At 35.8% G+C, this 22,999-nt stretch overlaps 1 protein-coding gene across 4 annotated transcripts in view; it reads right to left on the minus strand.

Moving 5' to 3' along the window:
- Positions 1-22,999, minus strand: part of TAOK3 (TAO kinase 3) — a 188,760-nt gene that overhangs the window by 49,022 nt on the left and 116,739 nt on the right. For 2 of the 4 annotated variants that reach the window (XM_065889939.1, XM_065889938.1), the window contains 6 exons: positions 22,155-22,200; positions 21,149-21,245; positions 18,629-18,742; positions 17,347-17,438; positions 6,195-6,288; positions 5,090-5,171 (listed from right to left, as the gene is read on the minus strand). In XM_065889939.1, the coding sequence (XP_065746011.1) occupies positions 5,090-5,171; positions 6,195-6,288; positions 17,347-17,438; positions 18,629-18,742; positions 21,149-21,245; positions 22,155-22,200 (525 nt within the window). Of the gene's footprint in view, positions 1-5,089; positions 5,172-6,194; positions 6,289-17,346; positions 17,439-18,628; positions 18,743-21,148; positions 21,246-22,154; positions 22,201-22,999 lie in introns of those variants that run through there. The other 2 variants (XM_065889940.1, XM_065889941.1) reach the window with 2 other exon arrangements.

The following is a 22,999-nucleotide window of genomic DNA, read 5'->3' on the forward strand; positions in this document are numbered from 1 at the left end:
TGCTACTCCAGTGCCTGCAATTAGATAAGAGTAAATCAGTTTTTAGTAAACTTCAAGCTATAACCTAGGATACTGAATTTTAGAGCAGGAATAACTCTTAGAAATTCTTTTATTTCCAAGGCGAGGAAATTTAGGCCCAGAGAGGTTAAGTGATTTACACAGCTAAACAGTGGAAGAGCTAGAGCTGCAACCCAGGTTTCTTTATCTGGAGGTTTGTTTTCTGGTGTTCTACCACTTATTTGACCATATCATTTGTTGTGACAGACACTGTGGCCCATTTATCCTCCATTCCAACCTCTTTTCCTCACCTTCCTTTCTTGTAAGCAGTAAAAAGTAAAAGAGTTGGACTCTACCCTTCTTTGCAGTTAATAGCGTGACCAATAGTTCTGGCCAATGAGATATAGGCAGAAGCCCCAGAGGAAGGCTTTGTTTTCCAGAATAAAAAGCAAGACACAAGAAAAGAAGGTGCTTGTTTTGCTCTGTGCCCTGCCTTTCTCTTGCCAGGAATAAAACTGAGTCCTGGAGATGGGGAGCCATTTTGTGACCAAGAAGACAAAAGCCACATACTATGGATGGTAAAGTAGGGAGATAGGAGGAGCTGTTGAGCTGCTTACATCACTGGACTGTTTTCCCAATGTCCTGGACTTCTTATTGCGTGAGGTAATTAAACCCTTACTTGTTTAAGTATTTTAAAACTGATATACTCAACATCTTAAAAACATCTCACTGCCTCCATCGTAAAGTCTGACCCTTTACAGGGGGTTCCTGCTTGAATGTCTAGGTTCCAACCTAGTCACTCATTCTCCTCCTTCCCACGCAATGCATCCTACGTCTAAATCATTCTTGCCTCGTGCCGTGCATTTCACACCTGCATGTCTTCGTTCTCGTTCTCTCTGCCTGCAATCCCATCCCCTCACTGTTCTCTAAACCCATACAGTTAAAAGGTTCTCAGATCATTTTCAAAGAATGCTTTCTTTGTTCTTGGAAATATGTTTACTTTGAACATTTAAGTAATAGAGAAATGCATAAAAGAAAGCCAATCACTCAAAATTCCACCATCCAAAAATAAATATTAAGTCATGAAATAACATTTTAGACACTCTCCCTCCCTGTCTCTCTCTCACTCTCTCAGAATGATGGATACCCAGAAATAATTTTACATGAGAAACTTATTACACATGGTAATTTAAAGAATAATCTATTAAATCAAGGTGTATTTGAGTTTAATAGAATTAAAAGCGTCTGAAGTAAAATAATTGCTGAACATTAGTTATAATTTCTTCACCAAGAGTTACCAGCTCCTAAAGGTCCTCTAAAGTCAAGGGAAGAAAAAAAAAATTATGAAAAGCTTTAAGACAGAAGAGTTACTTAAAAAGGGCTTTCAATTTAAGAATTTATTGACCATCTACCCTGAAAAGCAGGAAAATTAGTACATTTACATTTCTTTCTTACCCCTACTTTTTTCTAGTTACGTTATTATTTTTATATTTTCAATTTTTACACTGTCAATGTTTATAAGTTTTACATTCTGCTTTTTGACCACAGCAATGATTTTACTGTAGGTCTCTATTTAAATTAATCCTATGTGAAGGTGACATTTTAAAATCACGAAGAAAATGTGACGAAAAGATGGGTTATTTAAAAGTATTTGGGAACAGCAAGATAGCCAAATGGAGAAAAAAAAAAAAAGTTGAATTCCTTATAACAAATTTCTGCATGACCTCTCCAAAAAAGCCCAGAATAAAGAATATCAGAAGAGAAATAAGAAGAAAATATTTGCAAGATCTACTACAAATTAATAAGGGAGAAAACCCAACAACCCAACAGACAAATGGGCAAAGATTGCAGAGCGTTCATAGAAAAGGAAATAGAAATGTCTTGTCAACATATGAAAGATAGTCTAATTCACAATGAGAAACACAAACTAAAATGACAGTGAGAAAAGGTTTTCACTGATCTGACTAGAAGCTCAAAAAGTTTTGGTACTCATACTTTGTTAATGGACCATAAATTGGGGCATCCTCTTTGGTGGAAAATCGGCAATATTTATTTAAATTTAAAATCCACATTCCCTTTGATTAGCAATTCCACTTCTAAGAACTTATTCTTTGGGTATCTGTATATACAGGTACAAAATGACACCTGCGTAAGGATATTCATTCCAGCACAGTTTGTCATAGCAAAAGACTGCAAACACCATAAATGAGTTGGTTATAAAAACTACAGTCCATTTGAGTATATAATGGAGCCATTAGAGAGGATGAGATAGTTCTTCATGTAGTAATATGGAACAATACTCAAAACACACTATAAAGTTAAAAAAAAACCCAGCGTTTACAGTTTGCTACCACTGGTGCAAAAATAAAAAAGAATATTTACTTCCATATACGTAGAATATCTCTAGAAGGACATGTACAAAATTAGTGACACCGGTTGCTAACTCTAGAGAAAGGCCTGGAAGGGGAAGATTTACTTTTCATTCTCTCCTTTCCACTATTTTTTTTATCTTCTAAAATGTGTACTGTCTATCCAAAATGAAGAATGTAGTCTCTTTACGATGCTAAATAAATAAATAGTAAATAAATAATAAATATCAGAGAGCAAACTTAAATTTAATGTTCACCACCAATCCTTTTACAAGTTTCCCCAGTTCCTAATTCACTCTTTCTTCCTTCTTCCCTCCGTCCCTTTCTCTTTCGCTCTTGCTCTTTGTTTCATCAATAGATTGGCTGGATTTTGCTACTGAGTAATTAAGAAGAAGCTTTTAAGAGAAGAAAAGGCTTGAAAACGTCAGCTGCCTTTATAAATTGAAGAGCACCTTAGCTGGGTCACAAATCCTTGGTTTACATTTTCTTTTCCTTAGAACTTTGTAAAGTTCTACTCTTTATCCCAGTCCTTGCTTTATTTTTCTGACATTATATCAAATCATTTGTTTGTTTTCTTACTCCTTCATTAGAATATAAGTTCCAGGAGGGCAGGAACTATCTTTTTCTTTGTATCACTGTATGATTTTCAGTGCTTAGAACAGTGCTTGGCACACAGTAGACAATCAGTAAACACTGTTGACTAAATGGTAGGCTCACTTGATTTGGCCCACCAAATAAAGAGTAAATCAAATCAAATAATGATCCAAACATTTATTTCCAAAAAAGTTTTCTTCAGGTATATCTTTAAATATCTTCTGTTCCATGTGTTTTGCTTTCTTCTTTAGGAATAATAGGTTGGAATATATATCTCCTCTGTCTTCCACATGTGTCATGTTCTCTATAATCATCTTTTGAAAATTTTCTTTTGCATTTAATTTTATTTCCCTAAGACTATCTACCATTGGAAACACCGTAAATGGGTTGGTTTATTATATTAGTTTGTTGCTTATGGTATGATTTTAATCTATATTTATTTATTTAAAAATATACTTATTTGGCAGCACTGGGTCTTTGTGGTGGCATGCGAGATCTCACGTGGGATCTTCCTTGCCGTGTGCGGGATCTTTTAGTGTGGCATGCAGGCTCTTAGTTGCGGCATGCAAGATCTAGTTCCCTGACCAGGGATCAAACCTGGACACCCTGCATTGGGAATGCAAAGTCTTAACCACTGGACCACCAGGGAAGTCCCTTAATCTGTATTTAAATTTTTCTGTTTCGTTTCTTTCTTTACCTCTGCCCATTTGTTTTTTATATCCTTTTGTTGTCTGTTGCCCTACAATATCATCTTTGAATGCTTGTAGTATCTCTTCTTTGAGGATTTTTTTTTCTCCTTAATTTATAGCCCAAATTTATAATTTTTTTCTCTTTATGGCAGTGCTGTTTGTGTCCTGCTTTTTAATCTTTGTCTACTTCAAAATAATAAACATATTATCTGTGTTTCTGGTGTTCTGCTGTCTGTAGTCCATGTCTAGAACATGTGATAGCTCTACACCAAAAGAGAATAAGGTAGAGTCCATTGCCTTGTTGCTTCTGTCACCATATTGTTGTGGCCTGTTACTCACAAGAAGAAAAAACTTACTTCTGGGTAGAAAAACTAGTCAGCTTCAGACCTTCTTCTTCAGGAACACTCAAAGCCAGAAAATAACAGAATAAGAGTTCTGAGAAAAAGAAAATGTAAACCAAGAATCTGTGACTTAGCCAAGATGCAATTATAAAGGCAGCTGACATTTTTAACCTTCACAAATTTAGGCAATACAATCCTGAGTTTTTCTTAAAACAAACAAACAAACAAACAAAAAAGTGCTGAAAAACACATACGCAGAAAAGATTAAAGTAACCTGGACTATTCTGTGGCCAATAAAAGATACTTAGATTGTAAAAGGCTCCCACATACTTCACTGATATTAATGGAACACATTGCCTATGTATATAAAGCCTATAATAAAATGTTACATGAAAAGAGATGCTCAAAAATGCTATGTGTTTTTTTTCTTTTTGTGGTACGCGGGCCTCTCACTGTTGTGGCCTCTTTCGTTGCGGAGCACAGGCTCCGGACACGCAGACTCAGCGGCCATGGCTCACGGGCCCAGCAGCTCCGTGGCATGTGGGATCTTCCCGGACCGGGACACGAACCCGTGTCCCCTGCATCGGCAGGCGGACTCTCAACCACCGTGCCACTAGGGAAGCCCAAAAATGCTATGTTTAAGTCAGATGAATGCAGTTAACATGTGTGATGCAATGCTATGAAAATGTCTGTTTTATATGTTTATCACATATCTTCATTGCCTGATGACTGAAATCCCAGAGTTGGTATTCGAACCACTGGCAGTCTCTGTCCTGAAAACACTGCATTAAAGTTCATGCAGGTATCAGTCACAGGAACATCACAATGATGACCAAAGCAAGGAGAAATATTCTTTGTCACAAGGCAAAAAGAAGGGGGAGAAAAAAGAAAAGGGGAAAAGATGGGGGAAAAACTTTCTGTGGGGAACATATAGCACATACCTTGCTACTTCTATGCCTAGCTACTATCTCTGGATAAATGACAAGGCAGTATATTCTAATCCAGTTTGTCATGATGAGCTGCCATGCGAATGATTTACTATATTCTACTACAACATGACTTTAAATCCCCCTCCTCAAATATAAACTTGAAAAATTACCCGTAATAGTTCCACTGATGTTGGCCTTTCCTGAGGCATTTTCTGCAAGCAGTAATCAACAAATCTCCTAAAGGAGTCTGTCCTGTGTGTGCAAATACATTGAAAGAAAATAAAATCAGGGTCTGTAGAACATACTGATCACTTTAAATAATTTTCATCCAAGGGAAATTTTTATATTTTAGGAGATTTTTATTAAAATACTTTGGAATGTCAGGAGAACTGAACCATTTTCAAGTTTAAGGTATCTAAAATTAATTCTTTTGGATAATGAATGTGGACAGTTTCAAGTTAGTCAACATATAAGCAAGGTCAAATCGTTACATCATAGAATGAAAAATACTGTATTTATATACAACGGTTTTATATACATTTTTCTCTTCAAAGATAACAACTCTCATAAGTCTTAAGCCTATATTCTTCATGACCAATTGGTAACTCTTCCATTACCCACAACCTATAACCAGGTAGTAAAACTTGAAGCATAAGGAACCTAGGAATATGCTTTCTGGATGAAAACACTTTCTCTCTTGAAAATTCCATTTTGTCTACTCTTCTTTGACATCGCCCTTTTTCTATAACTCTGTGGCCCCAATAGTTAGCAAAATGTCATAATTTTCAGCAAGGAACAATATATCTTCTGAATAGATAGTATATGTTCTGTCTCAACACATTTAAATACACATATAGTAAAGAAAAAAAATGACAACTAGAAAAATAATGACATCAGAGTGGATACTTTATCCTTGCTAGGAAGTGATAAGACTGAGGTGATCAATACAAAACCATCATGACTTAAGAGACTAGACTGGTTAGGAAGGTAGCAGGGCATGTATCTAGTAGAATTTCAATTCCTACACCCATTAAGAACACAGTAGAAGCCATAGTGAGGGTAGAAATATAGTGTGTGTGTGTGTGTGTGTGTGTGTGTGTGTGTGTGTGTGTGTGTAGAAAGTTCAGGCTTATAAAGCATCAGTGTCAGTTATCACAACATACAATGAAGGAATGAAATGCTTTCTAGGTCAGATATTTAAAGTGTAACTTAATGAAAGTGCCAAATACATATGGTGATTTCTCTTAGAAATTTAAAGCAACAGCTCAGTCTTACCATTCCTTAGACTGTAATGTGGGGGAGTCGTTCTGGGCAATGTGATATAAGGCACTCATTGCATTCATGTTGAAAAGAGGGGGCTTCCGTTCCGCTGAAAGAAAAGAAACACGATAAAGCAGTTCTTGCAAGGCATCAGGCAGATGGAGAAATAAGGAACTATGAGCAAAGCTGTGCCACTAAATCAATAGCTCGTTATTATCCTCACGCCACATAATCCACTTATTTTAATCTCTAAGGTCGCTCAGGATAGCCATTCAGAAGAAGCTGCTGGTCATCTTAAAGTACACTGGAAAAGCTCCTAACAGAACCCACTTCAAGAGATTAAAAAAAATTTTTCTTATTTTTCACATGTATCTTCAAAAGGCTGGACTTTGTTTTCCCACAATAGGTATGAACATCTTCGTGTGTGTGTGTTTTAGTTAAAATAAAAAATATGTATTTATTGAAAAAATTCAGAAAGCAGAGAAGTAGAATGAAAAAAAGGGATAATGATGGAATGGAACATCTTAAACATCACTAACACAGTATGGGAGGTAAAGTAATTCAATTCAATAAACACCATTTGAAGGCACACCCAGGCCAATGAACTGGTACAGGTCAGGGTAGAGGGTAAAAAGGAGGTAGGAAAAGGAGGATAAATGTAAGCAAGGTCTTGTCCACCCCCTTCTAAGAAGAAACTCAGTGAATCAGATACTTCTTAGTAGATTTACTCCATCCCAGCCCACCATGATCTCATGTTTGGAATTTCTATTGCTGTCTTTTAGTAGACTGCTCACTTGGCATGTGCTCTCCTATTGCATTTATATAAACATACAAATCTTTTCTCTCAAAAGAAATCATAAGCTCTAAGAGCAAGATCTTATAACCCTAATACTCTTATTCTTTTATTTATTCTCTGGCATATGTAATAAGGTATTATTCAAATATTAGGTGCTCCATTTGTTGACCAAAGAAACAAGGTTCTAGTTCTGAGTACAGTTAATTTTATGCTATTTATTAGTTATTATGTCACAGAAGATAAATCACTATCTCATTCTACCGTGTTTATCCTAATGGACTCTTTATATAGTACCACTTTAAAATTCATAATGTGATCTCAGGTTTCATCAGAGCACCTTGGTTTTTAAGTAAAGATTCTCCTCTTAACCACTTTTAAAAAGGTGAATTCAGGGCTTCCCTGGTGGCACAGTGGTTGGGAGTCCGCTTGCCAACGCAGGGGACACGGGTTCGTGCCCCCGTCTGGGAGGATCCCCTGGGCCTTCGCGTCCGGAGCCTGCGCTCTGCGATGGGAGGGGCCACAGCGGTGGGGGGGCCCGCATACCGCAAAAAAAAAAGAGGTGAATTCAGCTTATTCTATGCAATTCTAAGAAACATAACAAGAACTAAGGGCAGGGAACAAAAAGTAACAGGGAAAACATTTTTACTCATAGAAGGAAGAACTTGTGAAAAGCCAGAGTGCTAAAGCAAAGAAAAACCAACCCCCCCCCCGCCAAAACCCACAATGAATAATGTTGATAGCAGTGAACTTTAAGCTATTAGCAGAGTTCCAGCAGAAGGCAACTATACTTATTTAACAGTGATACTCTGGAGGGGCCCCTCATAGTCTTGACTAAATGATCTCTGATACTTTTGAAATGTGACAGTCTCTGATTCCACAAATATTGTTTATTAACTTCTCAACAGGATACTTCACACTCACCAAATGGATACCACTATTATAGGGACATGAACTGTTAACAAGTGGAAATTTGAAAGCTGCAGTGTGGACAAAGGGATTTTATACCTGTTTCGAATGTATAAGATGAAAAAAAAAAGGCTCAGGTTTATTTTATTTATCAGGAGGCAGATTCTAGAAAATTTCTAGAGCATGGCCTTCTGACAACTTCAAATATTGGAACCATGTGGAAGTAGGAACTCATCATGTTACCATCAATGGATTCCCATGATTTTTAGGACAAAGTCTAGAGCTTTAAACATAGTCTCCTGGTCTTTCCTAACATGACCCTGGCTACCTCCAGCACTTCATTCTGAGAATCAATGTTTCCCCCCTCTTCTCATGCATCTGTTGCTTCACTGAAAGAACCAAGCTCAGAGCCTTTCACACATGTTGCTTTCTCTGTCTGGACTCCCCTCTCACTTTTTTTTTTTTTTTGCGTACATGGGCCTCTCACTGTTGTGGAGCACAGGCTCCGGACGCACAGGCTCAGCAGCCATGGCTCACGGGCCCAGCCGCTCCGCGGCATGTGGGATCTTCCCGGACCAAGGTCCGAACCCGTGTCCCCTGCATCGACAGGCGGACTCTCAACCACTGCACCACCAGGGAAGCCCCCCTCTCACTTTTGTTGCCTAAACTTTACCTGGTTAATTCTTCCCAATCCTTCAGGTTTCACCTTAAATATAGTTGCATTTCTGCATTAATTTAATAAATATTTATTCAAGGCTTATTATATGCTTACAATCATTTCCTCAGGGAAGCCTTCTCTGATCTCTCAAGACTAGGTGTCCCATTAGATTCTGTCATTGCAAATTATATTTTAACTTTCTACCACCTATCACAACCATAACTAATTATTTACGTAATTCTTTACTTAATATATGTTCTGTTTACTAAACTTCATGAGGAACAATGTCTATTATGCTCATCTTTGCATTCCCACTGCTGAGCACAGCACCTGGTATATATTTTGGGTGGCCCCAAAATACCTATTAGATAAGTAAATGAAGGTAAGGCAAATTAAGGCAATGAAGAAAATCTGTCAACAAACAAAGAATCTTTGTGCAGCAAGAAGTCACAAAAATGACTGAGGAGTGACTAAGTCTTGGGGCTTACATCAAGATACTATGTGATGGCTTCACTATTAGAAGGATAGGCCCTCCCACTCATTGGCCAATTCGAGCTGCTTAGAAGAACACGAAATTGCACAGGAGAAAGCGCAGGGAAGGGGAGCTAAAGAAAGAAGAAAACAGAAATTTAGAAAGGGGAGGATGAAGGAACAAAAACAACAAAACCCAATTCAACAGTAATAAGAAAGGCAGTAGAGGATTTGGAGCAGGAATGTGAGGTCTGTGAGTGGCAGATACTCTGTTGTGAACAAGACAGGAAGACAGCCAGCCACACTATGGGTGGAACAGCTCTAGTAGAGAATCACATGAAAAAAGGCATTCCAAATATAGTACACAGCTCTACGGTCTGAGAAGCATTCGCTAAATATCAGTTTCAGGTGGCCTCACCTATGTTCAAGTCCTTTGCTAGATGTACTACATAAATCTTCTGAGCCATAGTGACAGGGTTCATTGCTAAGTCAGCATACTATGGAGCAAGGGTTGGGAAACTATGGCCTGTGGGCCAGATTCACCTAGAAGCCTGTTTTTGTAAAGTTTTATTGGAACACAGCCATGTCCATTCATTAATGTGTTGTCTATGGCTGCTTTCATGCTACAACAGCAGGGTTGAGTAGTCATGACAGATTACATGACTTAAAAGGACTAAAGCACTTATTATCTGGTCCTTAGCTGAAAGCTTGTCAGCCTTTACTATAGAATATAATAGTCTGCATAGAAGCTTCTAGATAAGCAACAGAACAGGAAACAGAAGTGCTTTGAAGCTACCTTGTGATATCTAAGCCATTTTACCTCCAAAGAAAGGAAAAAGGTGAAAGCATAAAAAAGCTGAATTAAATTAAAAGAAAAAAAACAGTGATTTATTTAATTTAAAGATAATGATCAAGTTTTTTCTGAATGCTCCATGTATGTTTTATGAGATCAAGGTTCAGAGAAGCCTTTGGACACTGCTCTGCTTGGCAAAGCTCATGCTAAATTAGAGCACCTAGACTGAGCTTTATTTTAATAAAGAAGATCAGAGAGTACCCCATCTTTGGATAAACACTTCATGAAAAGGCAGATTTCTTATGAACAAATATGGTTGACAACCGTAATAATTAATGATAATAATAATTGCTACCACTTATTGAGTTCCTATTACATGTCAGGCATTCACTTTAGGTATGTTACATATGGTATGTTATTCGTAATTCTCAAAACAGCTTGTCAAGATAAGCACTATTACTTCAATTTCCCAACAGAAGGAACTGGGGTAAGCTAGTCTAAATAATGAAACCAAGCCACACAGTAAGTGGCTAAATTGGGATTTCAACCCAGTCCTGTAAGACTCCAAGACTTGTCTTTTCACTAGACCTCAGTGCCTCTTCAATTATTCTGTGCATTTTATAATAGATAGTACTGGTATTTCAATATGAAAAAAAAAAAGGAAGAAGAAGCTTTATAAGACTAAATATACCCCTGTCCCCTCAACAGCCATCACTACATTCATTTATTAACACAAACAGTGAGTGGCAATAATAATGTGGAAGAAGAAAATTCCAGGCAGAGGAACTATGAAACAACATTTATGTTTTTTTCTTTTTTTCCCTTGGAGAATGCATTTCTGAACACAGTCAATTCCCTGTTGATGCTGATGAACCATTTGCCAGCATCTACCATGGTCTGTGCTGGTGAACTAAGGGTCTATAGCTCAAACAGAAGAGTGTCAGATTAACTTCTCTTGAAATAATCTCAAAAAATAAAATATCTGGTGACTGGACAATTTCAATGTCCAAGAAGCTTCCAAGGATGCATGAATTTACCTAGGTTTTTCAGCGGAAATCAATTTATCAAAAGATAATTTGTAAAGCAGGTTTAACTGCTTAGGGACCTTGGAGTTTGATCCAGGAAAGAGAGAGAGTGCCAGCAGCACTATCATCTTCCTGCTTTCTAATGACACCTCAGTGATTCAATGTACAGATTAGGGGCTTTTAAAAAACATACACTGTTATAACATATATATGGAATCTAAAAAAAAAAAGTTCTGAAGAACCTAGGGGCAGGACTGGAATAGAGATGCAGACGTAGAGAATGGACTTGAGGACACGGGGAGGGGGAAGGGTAAGCTGGGATGAAATGAGAGAGTGGCATGGACATATATACACTACCAAATGTAAAATAGATAGCTAGTGGGAAGCAGCCGCAGAGCACAGGGAGATCAGCTCGGTGCTTTGTGACACCTAGAGGGGTGGGATAGGGAGGGTGGGAGGGAGGGAGACGCAAGAGGGAAGAGATATGGGAACATATGTATATGTATAACTGAGTCACTTTGTTATAAAGCAGAAACTAACACACCATTGTAAAGCAATTATACTCCAATAAAGATGTTTAAAATATATATATATACACTGTTATAGAAGAGATATCATAAGGAAAGGGGACAACACATTATTCAGGCACTATCCACAACTTTCACTGTAATTTAAACATTAAAAGTAAAATTTAAAGTATACTGTCTGTACCTGGAATTTCATTAAACCTGAAACATACAGAAAATTTAGAAAAATCATTGCTTAGGTTTATATATGCAGCAGTTTAATCATCTTTCATGTAAAAAAAATACCCTTCTTTTATGTGTCCATTAACAAGATTAATGCCAAGGAAATAGAGATGTATAGTAAAGCTGTCAAAGAGGTACTTGTATGGTTTATTACATTACCAGTATAATAAAGTTTGAATAATTGCCGAGAATTTAAATGTCCTTGGTAACAATTTTATTTTATGAATATTAACTGAGCATGTACTACCATCTTTCTCTGAATCTAAGATGTCATTGACAATAAGATGCATCGCAATTTAAGATGTACCACTATTTTATGTATAACTTAGAACAAAATGCTGCCAATTATAATCATAAAATGCTGTTGCCTGTAAAATACCTCGCAGTTTAAAGAGATGTTAAAATGTAAATTAAAAATTTCATAAGATATGATATATACTAGGACTGTGCTGATGATGCCTAACATTTACTGAACACATACTGTACATCAGATGTAATAATAAGCACTTTATGTCCACATTTTCATTTAATCCAGACAATCCCCATAAGGTAGGGGATCTTATTATGCAAATTTCACAGATAGCTAAAATAACTTGACCAAAGTCATACAACTAAAAAATTGCAGAGCTGGAATTAGTACTCAAGGTTATCTGACTATACAGTCTGTGCTCTTAGGCATAATTTAATACTATCATCTATCAATTTGAAGGACTAGCTGTTGTGGAGGATAAGACAATTTGGGAGAAGGCTACTCTGTTCTTTGATTCAGTAAATCATTTTATAAAAGGCAATCAAAGTTAGGCTGATATAGAGAGCATGTTGTTATATATATTTCAATTCCTTTTTATAAAATGATAAGATCAGAAATTAAGCACATTTCCTCTCCTGTCTCAAGAGAGGAAATACTAAGGTACCTCCTGGGATCTGCACCTATTTTGCCAATGTCGACTGCTGTTTGAAACTCCAGTCATTACTACATCTACATAGTACAAAAACTGATGTGATGACAATCCTGAATCATCATAAAAGGGCGTGTGTTGTTTGCTCTATTTAATTAGGTTGGGAAGGGCAGAATCATGTTATATTTTAGAAAAATTTCGGTAAGAAATAATCTTGCTGAGACAATGGGTGGGCACTAATTAGTTGTAAGGTTCAACTCCAGGGACATCCCTTTAAAGTGTTGTAACTGAGGAGTTGCTATTACAGTTGCAGTGTTACAAGTAAAATTTTGGTTCACTTTAGAATATAAATGACAAAAATAGGAATAATCCTACATATGAATGCAGTCAGCTGTTTTGAGCATTGATATATGCCAAACACTATGTTAAACACTTTACATATGTTATCTCATTGAAGTCTGACAATACCTATGCTATATGTATTGTTATTTTCATTTAGATGAGAAAACTGAGGCTTAGGGAAGTTTAGAAAATTGTCCAAGGTCTCATCGTCAGAATCAACACGTTACACAACCCCAGAAGGTGTCATTCACATCCTAGACTATGAGAATGCCTGCTGGTGTTATATGCAGCCACACATAACTGTCCTGCCAGCTAAGTGCTGGTAAAGCCAAGATTCAAATCCAGGGTGTCTAATTGCTAACTCCATGCTACACAGAGAATAGTTTTTTTTTTTTTTTAAACCAAAGAAATGTACATTTATCTCTAATTTAAAAAAAGTTAATTTGATATTTGAAATACATAAAAATTTGCATAGTATTATAACAGACACCTACTGCTTAGATTTAACATTATTTTGTCATATTTGTTTCAGATATTTTCTTCTAAAAAAAAGTGAGATATAACTATTCCTCTTCTGCCCTCCAGAGTTTACTATTCTGAGATGGTATCTCTTACATCTATGTTATGTTTTATTAGTATATATATGCTCATAAATAATACATAAAATTGTTGATAAAGCTTTCATAATTGGCATTGTACTGTACCTAAACTTCAGTGACTTTGTTCATTAACTATTCAATGTTATGATTTGAGATTTACCCATGATGATACATGTAGATCCAGCTCATCATAAGAATTTGGTTGTTTCCACCATTTCTTGCTTCTATAAACAAGGTTGCAGCCTCACGCATGTTCCAGTGTACGTGCATAAAATTTCTAAAGTGTATACTTAGAAGTGAAATGTTGAGTCACGGACACTCCTCATCATCATCCTTACCAGATGCTGCCAACTTGCCCTTCAAAGTGGTTATACCAATTGACATCCCTATTACCAGATGCTGCCAACTTGCCCTCCAAAATGTTTATACCAATTTACATTCTTATCAATAGTGTATGAGAGTTCCTGTTTCTTTAGCAGCTTCTCCAAATTTATTAACCTTCGACTTAAAGAAAAATTTACCAGTCTGATGTGAAATAGTTTTAACTTGCATTTCCCTGATTACTAATGATGCAGAGTATCTTCTGATGCTTGTTGTCCATTTAGGTCTTCTTTTCAATGTTAATCGCTTGATCATATTCATGCCCATTTTTCTACTGGTTATTTATCTTTTTCTTTTTGGTAAAGAAATTGTGAGAGTTCTTTATAAATTCTGGGCCAATACTCTGTTGGGTAGATATGTTTCAACTACTTTCTACCAGTCTATGCTTACCTTTTAATTTTTGTGTTTTATATAGCTTTATATTTTAAAGTACTAATAGTTATCATATTTGTCATTATTTTTAAAATATTGTTTAGAAAAATTCTTCCCTATACCCATAAAGGTATACTCCTAGAATAATATAATATTAATTATACTTACATAGTGCTTATTACATGCCAGGCCAGGTTTTAAGTACTTTATATTCATTAATTCTTTAATCTTCATTATAATAGCACCTACTTCATGGGATTGTTATCTCTATATTATAGGTAAGGAAACTGAGGCATAAAGGATCTTTTCCTAAAAGTTTAAAATTTTTACTTTTGAGTATTTAACTAAAATCTGGAATTTATTTTTGTGTATGGCATTTGCTAGAAATTTAATTTTGGCTTTTATCATATAATTAACAAATTGTCTCATATTATTAATCAAAGAGGCCATCCTTTCACCACTGATCTTTAATGTCTTTTTTGTCTTATACCAAAATCTGACTTATAGATGAGTCTGTTTCTAGGCATTCTAGTCTGTTCTATTGACTATATTGATTTAATTATTATGGTTTGGACTGTGGTATAGTGACTCTTCTGTCCAAATTCTGTTTCTTCAGAATTGTCTTGACAGGTTTTGGCTCTATGAATTTTAGGGCTACCTTGTCAAATTCTACAAAATATTTCTGGAAGTTTGTCATGAATCCTTTTAAAAGTATGCGAATATTTCTGCGGAGTGCCCCCCGAAATCAGTGTTAATAAGATGAATTTGTTCCGTATGAAACAGAGAATAACACAATATCAGAAACTAAAAAAGAAATCTACCACCTCAATATCCATTAATAGAGGACCAGTCAAATAAACCATTGTATACCCATATAATGGAATAACATAATGCCAGTAAAAAATGAAAAAGTGTCTAAGTTACTAATATAAAACAGTGCTCCAAGATGGTATTAAGTGAAAAATCAAAGTATAGAACCAATTGTATATGTTAATTTAGGAGTAACAGGGAATATACTAAGCATATATACATATTTCTAGAGTCGTCCCTCAGTAACTGTTGGGGACTGGTTCCAGGACTGCCCCAGCCTGCCCCAGAATACAATATTTGTGGATGCTTAAGTCCCTTATATAAAATGCCATAGTTTTTGCATATAACCTAATCATATCCTCCCATATAATCACCTCTAGATTACTTATAATACCTGATACAATGTAAATGTCATGTAAATAGTTGTAAATACAATGTAAATAGCTGCCCAAAGAATGGCAAATGCAAGTTTTGCTTTGCGGAACTTTCCATAATTTTTTTTTCCCAAATATTTTTGATGTGCAGTTGGTTGAATCCATGGATATGGAAGGCACGGATATGGAAGGTTATATATTATAAATACATAAACACACACACACACACAATAAATAAATACATATATACATACATACACATATATAATATATATAAAAATATACATATTTGTAAAGAAACTCTGGAAGGATATACAAGAAATTAATAACAGAGGTTCCCTGTGTGTGTTCACAGGGGTGGGGAAGGAATTGTACGAATAGGGCCAGGGGTAGAAGAAGTCCTTTCACTGCCTATCTTTTTATATTTTTTGATTTACAAAACACATGAATGTTACTTATTTTAAAAAATTAAGTAAATATTCTGTTTCCTCCTTGAATTGTTTTTTTCCTTCACTAACATCTCTTTAGTATTAAAAATAAAAGACAAATTGTGTATCTTTATCATATGTTTCTTTGTTGGAAGAGGTCAATGAAGCAACTGGAAATGCAATACAAACATATCCCAAGTCATCTCTGTAGGCCAAACATTTTAGGGAAAACTATACTCTGAGAATCAAACTGAACTTAGAAATCCTTAGGACAAATTTGGATAACAATATAGAAGAAATTAAACAAAAAAACCCTATATTAAACAATACAGAAGAAATTAAACAAATTTTAAAGCTCGACAAAGAAATTTTTAAAACGGATTTTTAAAAAACGACATATTTATATAAATTTTAAATTAAAAATCTAAATAAAGGCACTGTTGTGCTGGAGCCAGCTCACACTGGCTTTGGAAGGTTAGCTGTGCATACCTTTCTCCAACTCCACACTTAGTGATTCAAACTGATAACGTGAAATTGGCTATGGTGGGGATACTTACACCACAGAATTTGGCAAATGCTACAAAATGCTTCCCCTCGCCCCCCAGGGGGGTCATTGGTTAAAATTACCAGTATACCAATGGATAATGGTAACTTTAAGTTATACTAAAGTTCAAAATATGCAACCAGAGGATTGAGATTCTGTGGTATGTTAGACAATTTTAGATAACTGCAACAATATTTGGAGAACGACTTTAAAGCTGGGGGTATCCCCTAATATGATGTTTTCTCTGGGGTTGCTCTCTATATAGGTCAGTTTTTATTCATTTTATTTTTGGCTCCGTTGGGTCTTCGTTGCTGCACGAGCTTAGAGCCGCGAGCAGGGCTACTCTTCGTTGCAGTGCTGCGTGGGCTTCTCACTGCGGTGGCGTGTCTTTGTTGCGGAGCACGGGCTTCAGTAGTTGTGGCTCGTGGGCTCTAACACCGCAGGCTCAGTAGTTGTGGTGCATGGGCTTAGTTGCTCCGTGGCATGTGGGATCTTCCCAGACCAGGGCTCGAACCCGTGTCCCCTGAATTGACAGGTGGATTCTTAACCACTGAGCCACCAGGGAAGTCCCATGTCAGTTTTTAGAGTCCAATCTTTAATAAGCCTACTATTACTTTTGCTATTACTTTTTAGAGTCCAATCTTTGATAAGCCTGCTATTACTTTTCCAGATTTCCCTTATACAAATAGGAATGTAAATTAAGTAATGAATATTACTATGAAGGACATATATCATCACTCATGGTATGGAGAATGGATATTTTTCAAATATTAATTTAACTATTGTATATTCTTACATTTGTTAGCTGCCATATCTGCTCAAAACTCTTTTTCTTAACTTAATATAGCAGAGAAAAGCAATCTTATGATGTTATACCAAAGCATAGAAAAAAATATAGTAAATTCACATTGCCTAGCACATATATAGCAGTAACTCATTAAATAATCACTGGATAAATGAATTAACAATTATAATACGGAGTGATTCTCAAAAGTACAATGAAAACAACTCTTTACTCACCCATTTCAATACAAGTGATCCCAAGTGACCAAATATCAACTTTCCCATCATACTGTCCTTCATCCATAGCTAAGATCACCTCTGGAGCCATCCTGCCAAACATAATGTACAAAACTCAAGTTGCAAATTAAAAACAAAATTCACCTGATAAAGTGATTCAATAAAATAGCTGTTTGGGGCATATTCTAAGTTTTATCTGATAAAGTTATAATTTTCTTACACAAATAATTTGAAAAAACACTATTCAAAATATAAACAATACACTCAGTGATTTACATGAAACAATATATTTCACCAGATCATGGTTCCACCATTTACTATCCTTTGGTCTTGGCTAAGTTACTTAACCTTTCTGTATATCAGTTTCCTCATCCATAATATGGAGAGAATTTTATTAGCTACCTCAGAGAGATTGGTAAAGGATTAATATGTATGAAACATTTAAATAAACTACTTTAAACAACATGAAGAATACTTTATGCAATTACATAAAGCAATACAATCAGATATTTCAAAGATGTTACAAGTTAAAAAACAAATAAACTGGCTATAATAATGGATATTATTTTGTTTGTCCGTAATGGATTTTCATTAGGAGGGTAAGGGCCATATAGTTTAATATGCTTTGTTCTCTATTAGTGTATGTAAGTAGTTGCTTAATAGATACTATTTGATGATAGTGGAAAAATATTCAAATAGTAGCTGATTTTTTTTAGTAGGCAAGTAATTTTCCAGAGGTATAATTCATTCTCCAAGGTACAGTGAAATTCCAATGTATCTATGAAAGGAAGGAAAGGAGTCTTGAATAGAATGGGGTGAAACTTTAAGTCAGAATGACAAGTGAGGTAAAGTATCAGAGAATTCAACAAAACAAGAATCTGGATTTCTTTCACTGAAAGGTAAAATTTATGCTCATTGGCTACAGAAGGTTAAAGAAACTACCTTGTTCTCGCCTAGAAACTCTGCCTGAAGAGAAAAGTTCAAAAGAAACTTCAAATGAAGTCTAAAACCTGAGCTTGGTCAGTGAGTTGATAATCCTACTCAGTTTACACACAGTGACATCAACCTTATTTGAACAATTTAAAGTCACTGGAAATTTTATACTAAGTCTGAGGGTTTCTTTTTTGCTAGTGAGTTTTCTATCCTTCCTAATGAAATCCCATTTGAGACACACGGTGAGACACTGTCAAAAACAAACAAACAAACAAAACCAGTGCTATGAGTCCATCTTGTTTATATACACATATTTTTAAACTATCTCATGTTTTCTAATTCCACATACCAGTAAGGTGTGCCCACGAAGGAGTTGGCAGGAGAAGCCATTGAGGCAGATCCAAAATCAGCTAGTTTCACTTGACCTGGCTCTGTTAGAAGAATATTTCCTGCTTTAATATCCCTATAGGAAAAAATAAGAGGGTTAGAAAATTACTTTTCAATTTTGATTATGGAATAGGTCAGAGCATGCAATTAGTAAGACAAAAAGTTTATTTAAAAAAAACCTTGCTCAGATAGCCAGAAGGGGATTTAGTGATTACTGCATGTTGTAAGGGGGCCCAGATTCCTTGGTGTACTTACTGGTAGGTCATAGTAATTACTAAAAGGTAGAGCTTTCGTTAGAGGGAGGGAATGCAATGAGAAAAAAGGCAGACATGGCCGACAAGGAAACCTACTCAGTTGCTACACTTACAAAATCATACTAGTTACTGAATCCAGTCACCAACAGTATTGCTTGTGCTGGGGAAAATTGGCACCATCTGTAACTGCCTTTTTTTTTTCTCTTCCAAATTTCATGATATTTTTGGAGTCTAAACAAATCTTCAGTGACTCTGTATCAACTACCTACCAATAAACCTCAACTACACACATACCTTTTCTTTCTTGCCTGTGACCCTTTCTCTCTGCCTTTAATTGTAACTGCAACTCTAAGGCATTTGAGAGTACATGTTATAGAGAAGGTGTTATTTTAAAAATAACACTGTACAGTAAAAAGAAGACCCTGAAAGATCAAAACAAACAAGGATTAGGGGTTAGGAAATTGCATTTCTATTGTATTATTACAAAGAATCTCAAGTGGTTACTACTAAAACTACTAGATATTTTATGCAGCAAAAAGTTTAAAAAACATGATTAAAAAAATTTTAATCTTCAGTATGAAAATTTGGAATGAGAAGATGTGGACGTACTCCTTATTCTCTTTAAAAAAGTCATGAGGTGTCATGAGTACTAGGAACTAAGAATTGTACGTTGATGGGCAATGGAAAGATAAAGCAGAGAGAATGAGGAAAACATGTTAAGTTGAAAATGAAAGGTTCAAATGCTCCCAAAATAACTTTTCCAAAAATCTTCCCTTGAAAATTCAGTTTCTTTCCTCATGAAGACATTAGGCATTGGAAGAGAGAACTAAAAAAAGCATTATTTATTTCTCGTACAACAGAAAATATCTTTTCTCTAACCCTGGCTTGCCTTTTAAATCAAAACAATAAGAATCTGAATTTATTTTTAAATAAAGAGCATTCTTTAAAAGCTTTTTGGCTTTTCAACTCTTTTTACCTATTAAAAAAGATAAAGTGTAGTATAGAATAAAACATTAAATTAATGTGAAAATTGAGGTGATAAAGGCACAGAAACCTGAACTGACCTTTAAAACAGGAGCAGGCAAAACTGTCACAAACAAGTTGGCATTCAGTAATGACATCTTAATACCAAAGATAGATAGATATACACTTTAAAGTTTATACATATATATACTTTAAAATTGTCAAATCTGTAAATTACAGTTAAATTAATTTTATCAATATTTATTAGACATGGTTACGTTCATTCTTCATCCTTATGAATAAGCCAAATTCATGGCAGGAATTTTGGTCTGCCTATCTTGAGGGAGTTCTGCTTTGTGGTATGTACCAGTAACTGTGATGGCTACTCTAGGACGATTAAAACAGAAGCAAAAGGGGAACCTATGACTTAATAGTTTCATTTCTTCCTAGTAAATGTAAAAAATTTTTTCTTCTGTTTTTGAGCCATCTCAGGTCCTTTATGCCTACCTCATATTCCACTACTTGGCCGCCATTCATTAAAGTAACAGTACTAGAAGTTCTTTACTGAGAGAAGGAAAAATTGGTAACAACATCTTTGTTAAAAAGTTAGTGGTGGGAAGTAGGTTGGAAAGAGGAGAATGGGGCTGTGATAAAGAAAATGTAATTTAGAGGGAAGCCTTGGATTAGGAGTTAGAAAATCTGAGTTTCAATCTTTATTACATAAATGCTAGGAAACTATGGGCAAGTTATTTAAATCTTTTTAAGTCTCAGTTTCTTCATCTACCAAAATGAAGACAATAATACCTTCCTAAATATCTATATGGACTAAAGAAATGCAAAAAATGTAAAATTGATAAAACAGCATATATTTACATGAGACTGATTTGTTATTTGCAACAGGAAAGGGAGAAGAACTCAGCTAGGAAATAAATATATGCAAGGAAGGCTAATTTTCTTTCCTTTTTTTCTTGACAGTATCAAAAGGTTGCTGGGCTCTTCTTCAAATTTCCCTGCAACACTATGCCTGGAGAATAGTTACCTACAGAACAGAGATGATATAAGTCTTTGTGGTTACATGCGAGAGACCAAGAGATAGGAACTAAATTCGGGCAACTTTACTCTTTACATCCAGAAGCAGCGGCAATCTATTTGCTTCCCATAAATTCTTAGGCACCCTAAAAATTGGAGCATGCACTAATTTTCAAGGTTCCTTGAACAGACTGTCCTGTAACTGAAATGAAAATGTAACTGGCCTCTAATCTTACCTATGAATCAATGCATGAGAATGTAGGTAGGCTAGCCCCTGCAAGGCACCGTGAGTAATGGCAGCGATCTCCACTTCCTGAAGTGGTTTTTTATGAACTGAGGGAAAAAAAAAAAAAAGCCAGGAATAGATGATCAGTTTCATTCCTATTTTTATTATATTATACAGCTATAGCAGGCTGAATTATATACTTTTTCTTAAATGACAATTTGGGAACACATTCACCTAAATACATAGGATACATATTTTCTATAGAATAACAATAAACAACCAGATAACAGGAAACTGAAGCATAAAAACAAACAAACCCCTTCAAAATAAAATAAAACAAAGCCTGATAATCACTGCAACAATTGTTAATTTACTTGTCAGTTGCAAGTCAAAGCCACACTGATTCCAGCTGGTCAGGCCCAAATTTACAAGTCCCTCTGACATTTTAAGTGTCTAGAGTGTTTTAGGTTGCATTATTCTCCTCTGCCGCAAGCCAGGTATAAGTACCCCTTCTAACTACAGGTTTTCATTATTTGTGAAAGCAGCTAATAAGCAATTTCTATTCAGAGATCATGGATAATATAAGAAAGTTTTTTTTTTTAATGTAAATTTTAACTCAGTCTCTGATTATAACAGCGTCTGCAGAGGAGAACTGGGTCAGTCAAGAGATGTGAAAGGGTTAAATATCAATATAATTTGGATACCGATACCATCTACCTCTGTTTCATACATACACATGAATTTGAAGTTTTGGGCTACACATACTACATCACACAACCCAAACATTTTAATAGTACCTGCCCTGGATGGGCCATGAATTAAAACAGCGGGAGGGCTGCTAATCATTACTCAGATATTTTCAGCGACATGGCAGAGACAGAGTCTGCATGGCTTATCCACATAACCCTTAAGTCTAAGTCATTAACTATTTAGTTTGCCCAAGGTGTGCTTTAATACAGGAGTAGACAACATTCTGGTCAAGGTAAAAAAGAAGGGGATAGTGCTTTTATCCTTACCTTCTAACAAATCAGAGGCTGAGCCTAAGCAATATTCCATCACCAACTGTAACAGATTGAAATAATAACCAGAATAATGTAGGTTAATAAGAAACTGCTAAAACCAACCAACTAACCAAGGAACTAAGAATACTAGGAGAATAAATATTCTGATTCATCTGAACCTGTTATTGTTATTTCCTATTTGAAATCGGAATTTCTGTTTTTGTTATTTCCTATTTGAAACTGGAATTGGTCTAAGACAATATGGGGATTATATTTAAGGATTTAAGGTGGCTAGGTTGGAGTATAAATTAAATTTTGTAACTTGGAAAGTGGCAACCAAATAAATGAGCCAGTAAAATCTATACTGGGAATTATTAGTTAAATAATACAAACAAGTAAGCAGTAGATTCCCTACTTTCACATTTTAAAAAGTTCTGGGACTTCCCTGGTGGTCCAGTGGTGAAGAATCCACCTACCAATGCAGGGAACATGGGTTTGATCCCTGGTCGGGGAACTAAGATCCCACATGCTGCAGGGCAACTAAGCTCTTGCACACCTCAACTAGAGCCCTTGAGCCCTGGAGCCCACGTGCCACAACTACAGAGAGAAAACCCGCACGCCACAACTAGAGAGAAGCCCACGCGCTGCAATGAAAGATCCTGCATGCCTCAGTGAAGATCCCGTGTGCCACAACTAAGACCCAATGCAGCCAAAATATAAAATAAAAATAAAATAAAATTGAAAAGTTCTAAACAAGAAAACATTGGTTAGAACTCAATCTAAAGATGTATCCTGGGGCTTCCCTGGTGGTGCAGTGGTTGAGAGTCCGCCTGCCCATGCAGGGGACACGGGTTTGTGCC

Source organism: Phocoena phocoena, chromosome 13 (genome assembly GCF_963924675.1).
Source record: "Phocoena phocoena chromosome 13, mPhoPho1.1, whole genome shotgun sequence".
Classification (NCBI taxonomy): domain Eukaryota; kingdom Metazoa; phylum Chordata; class Mammalia; order Artiodactyla; family Phocoenidae; genus Phocoena; species Phocoena phocoena.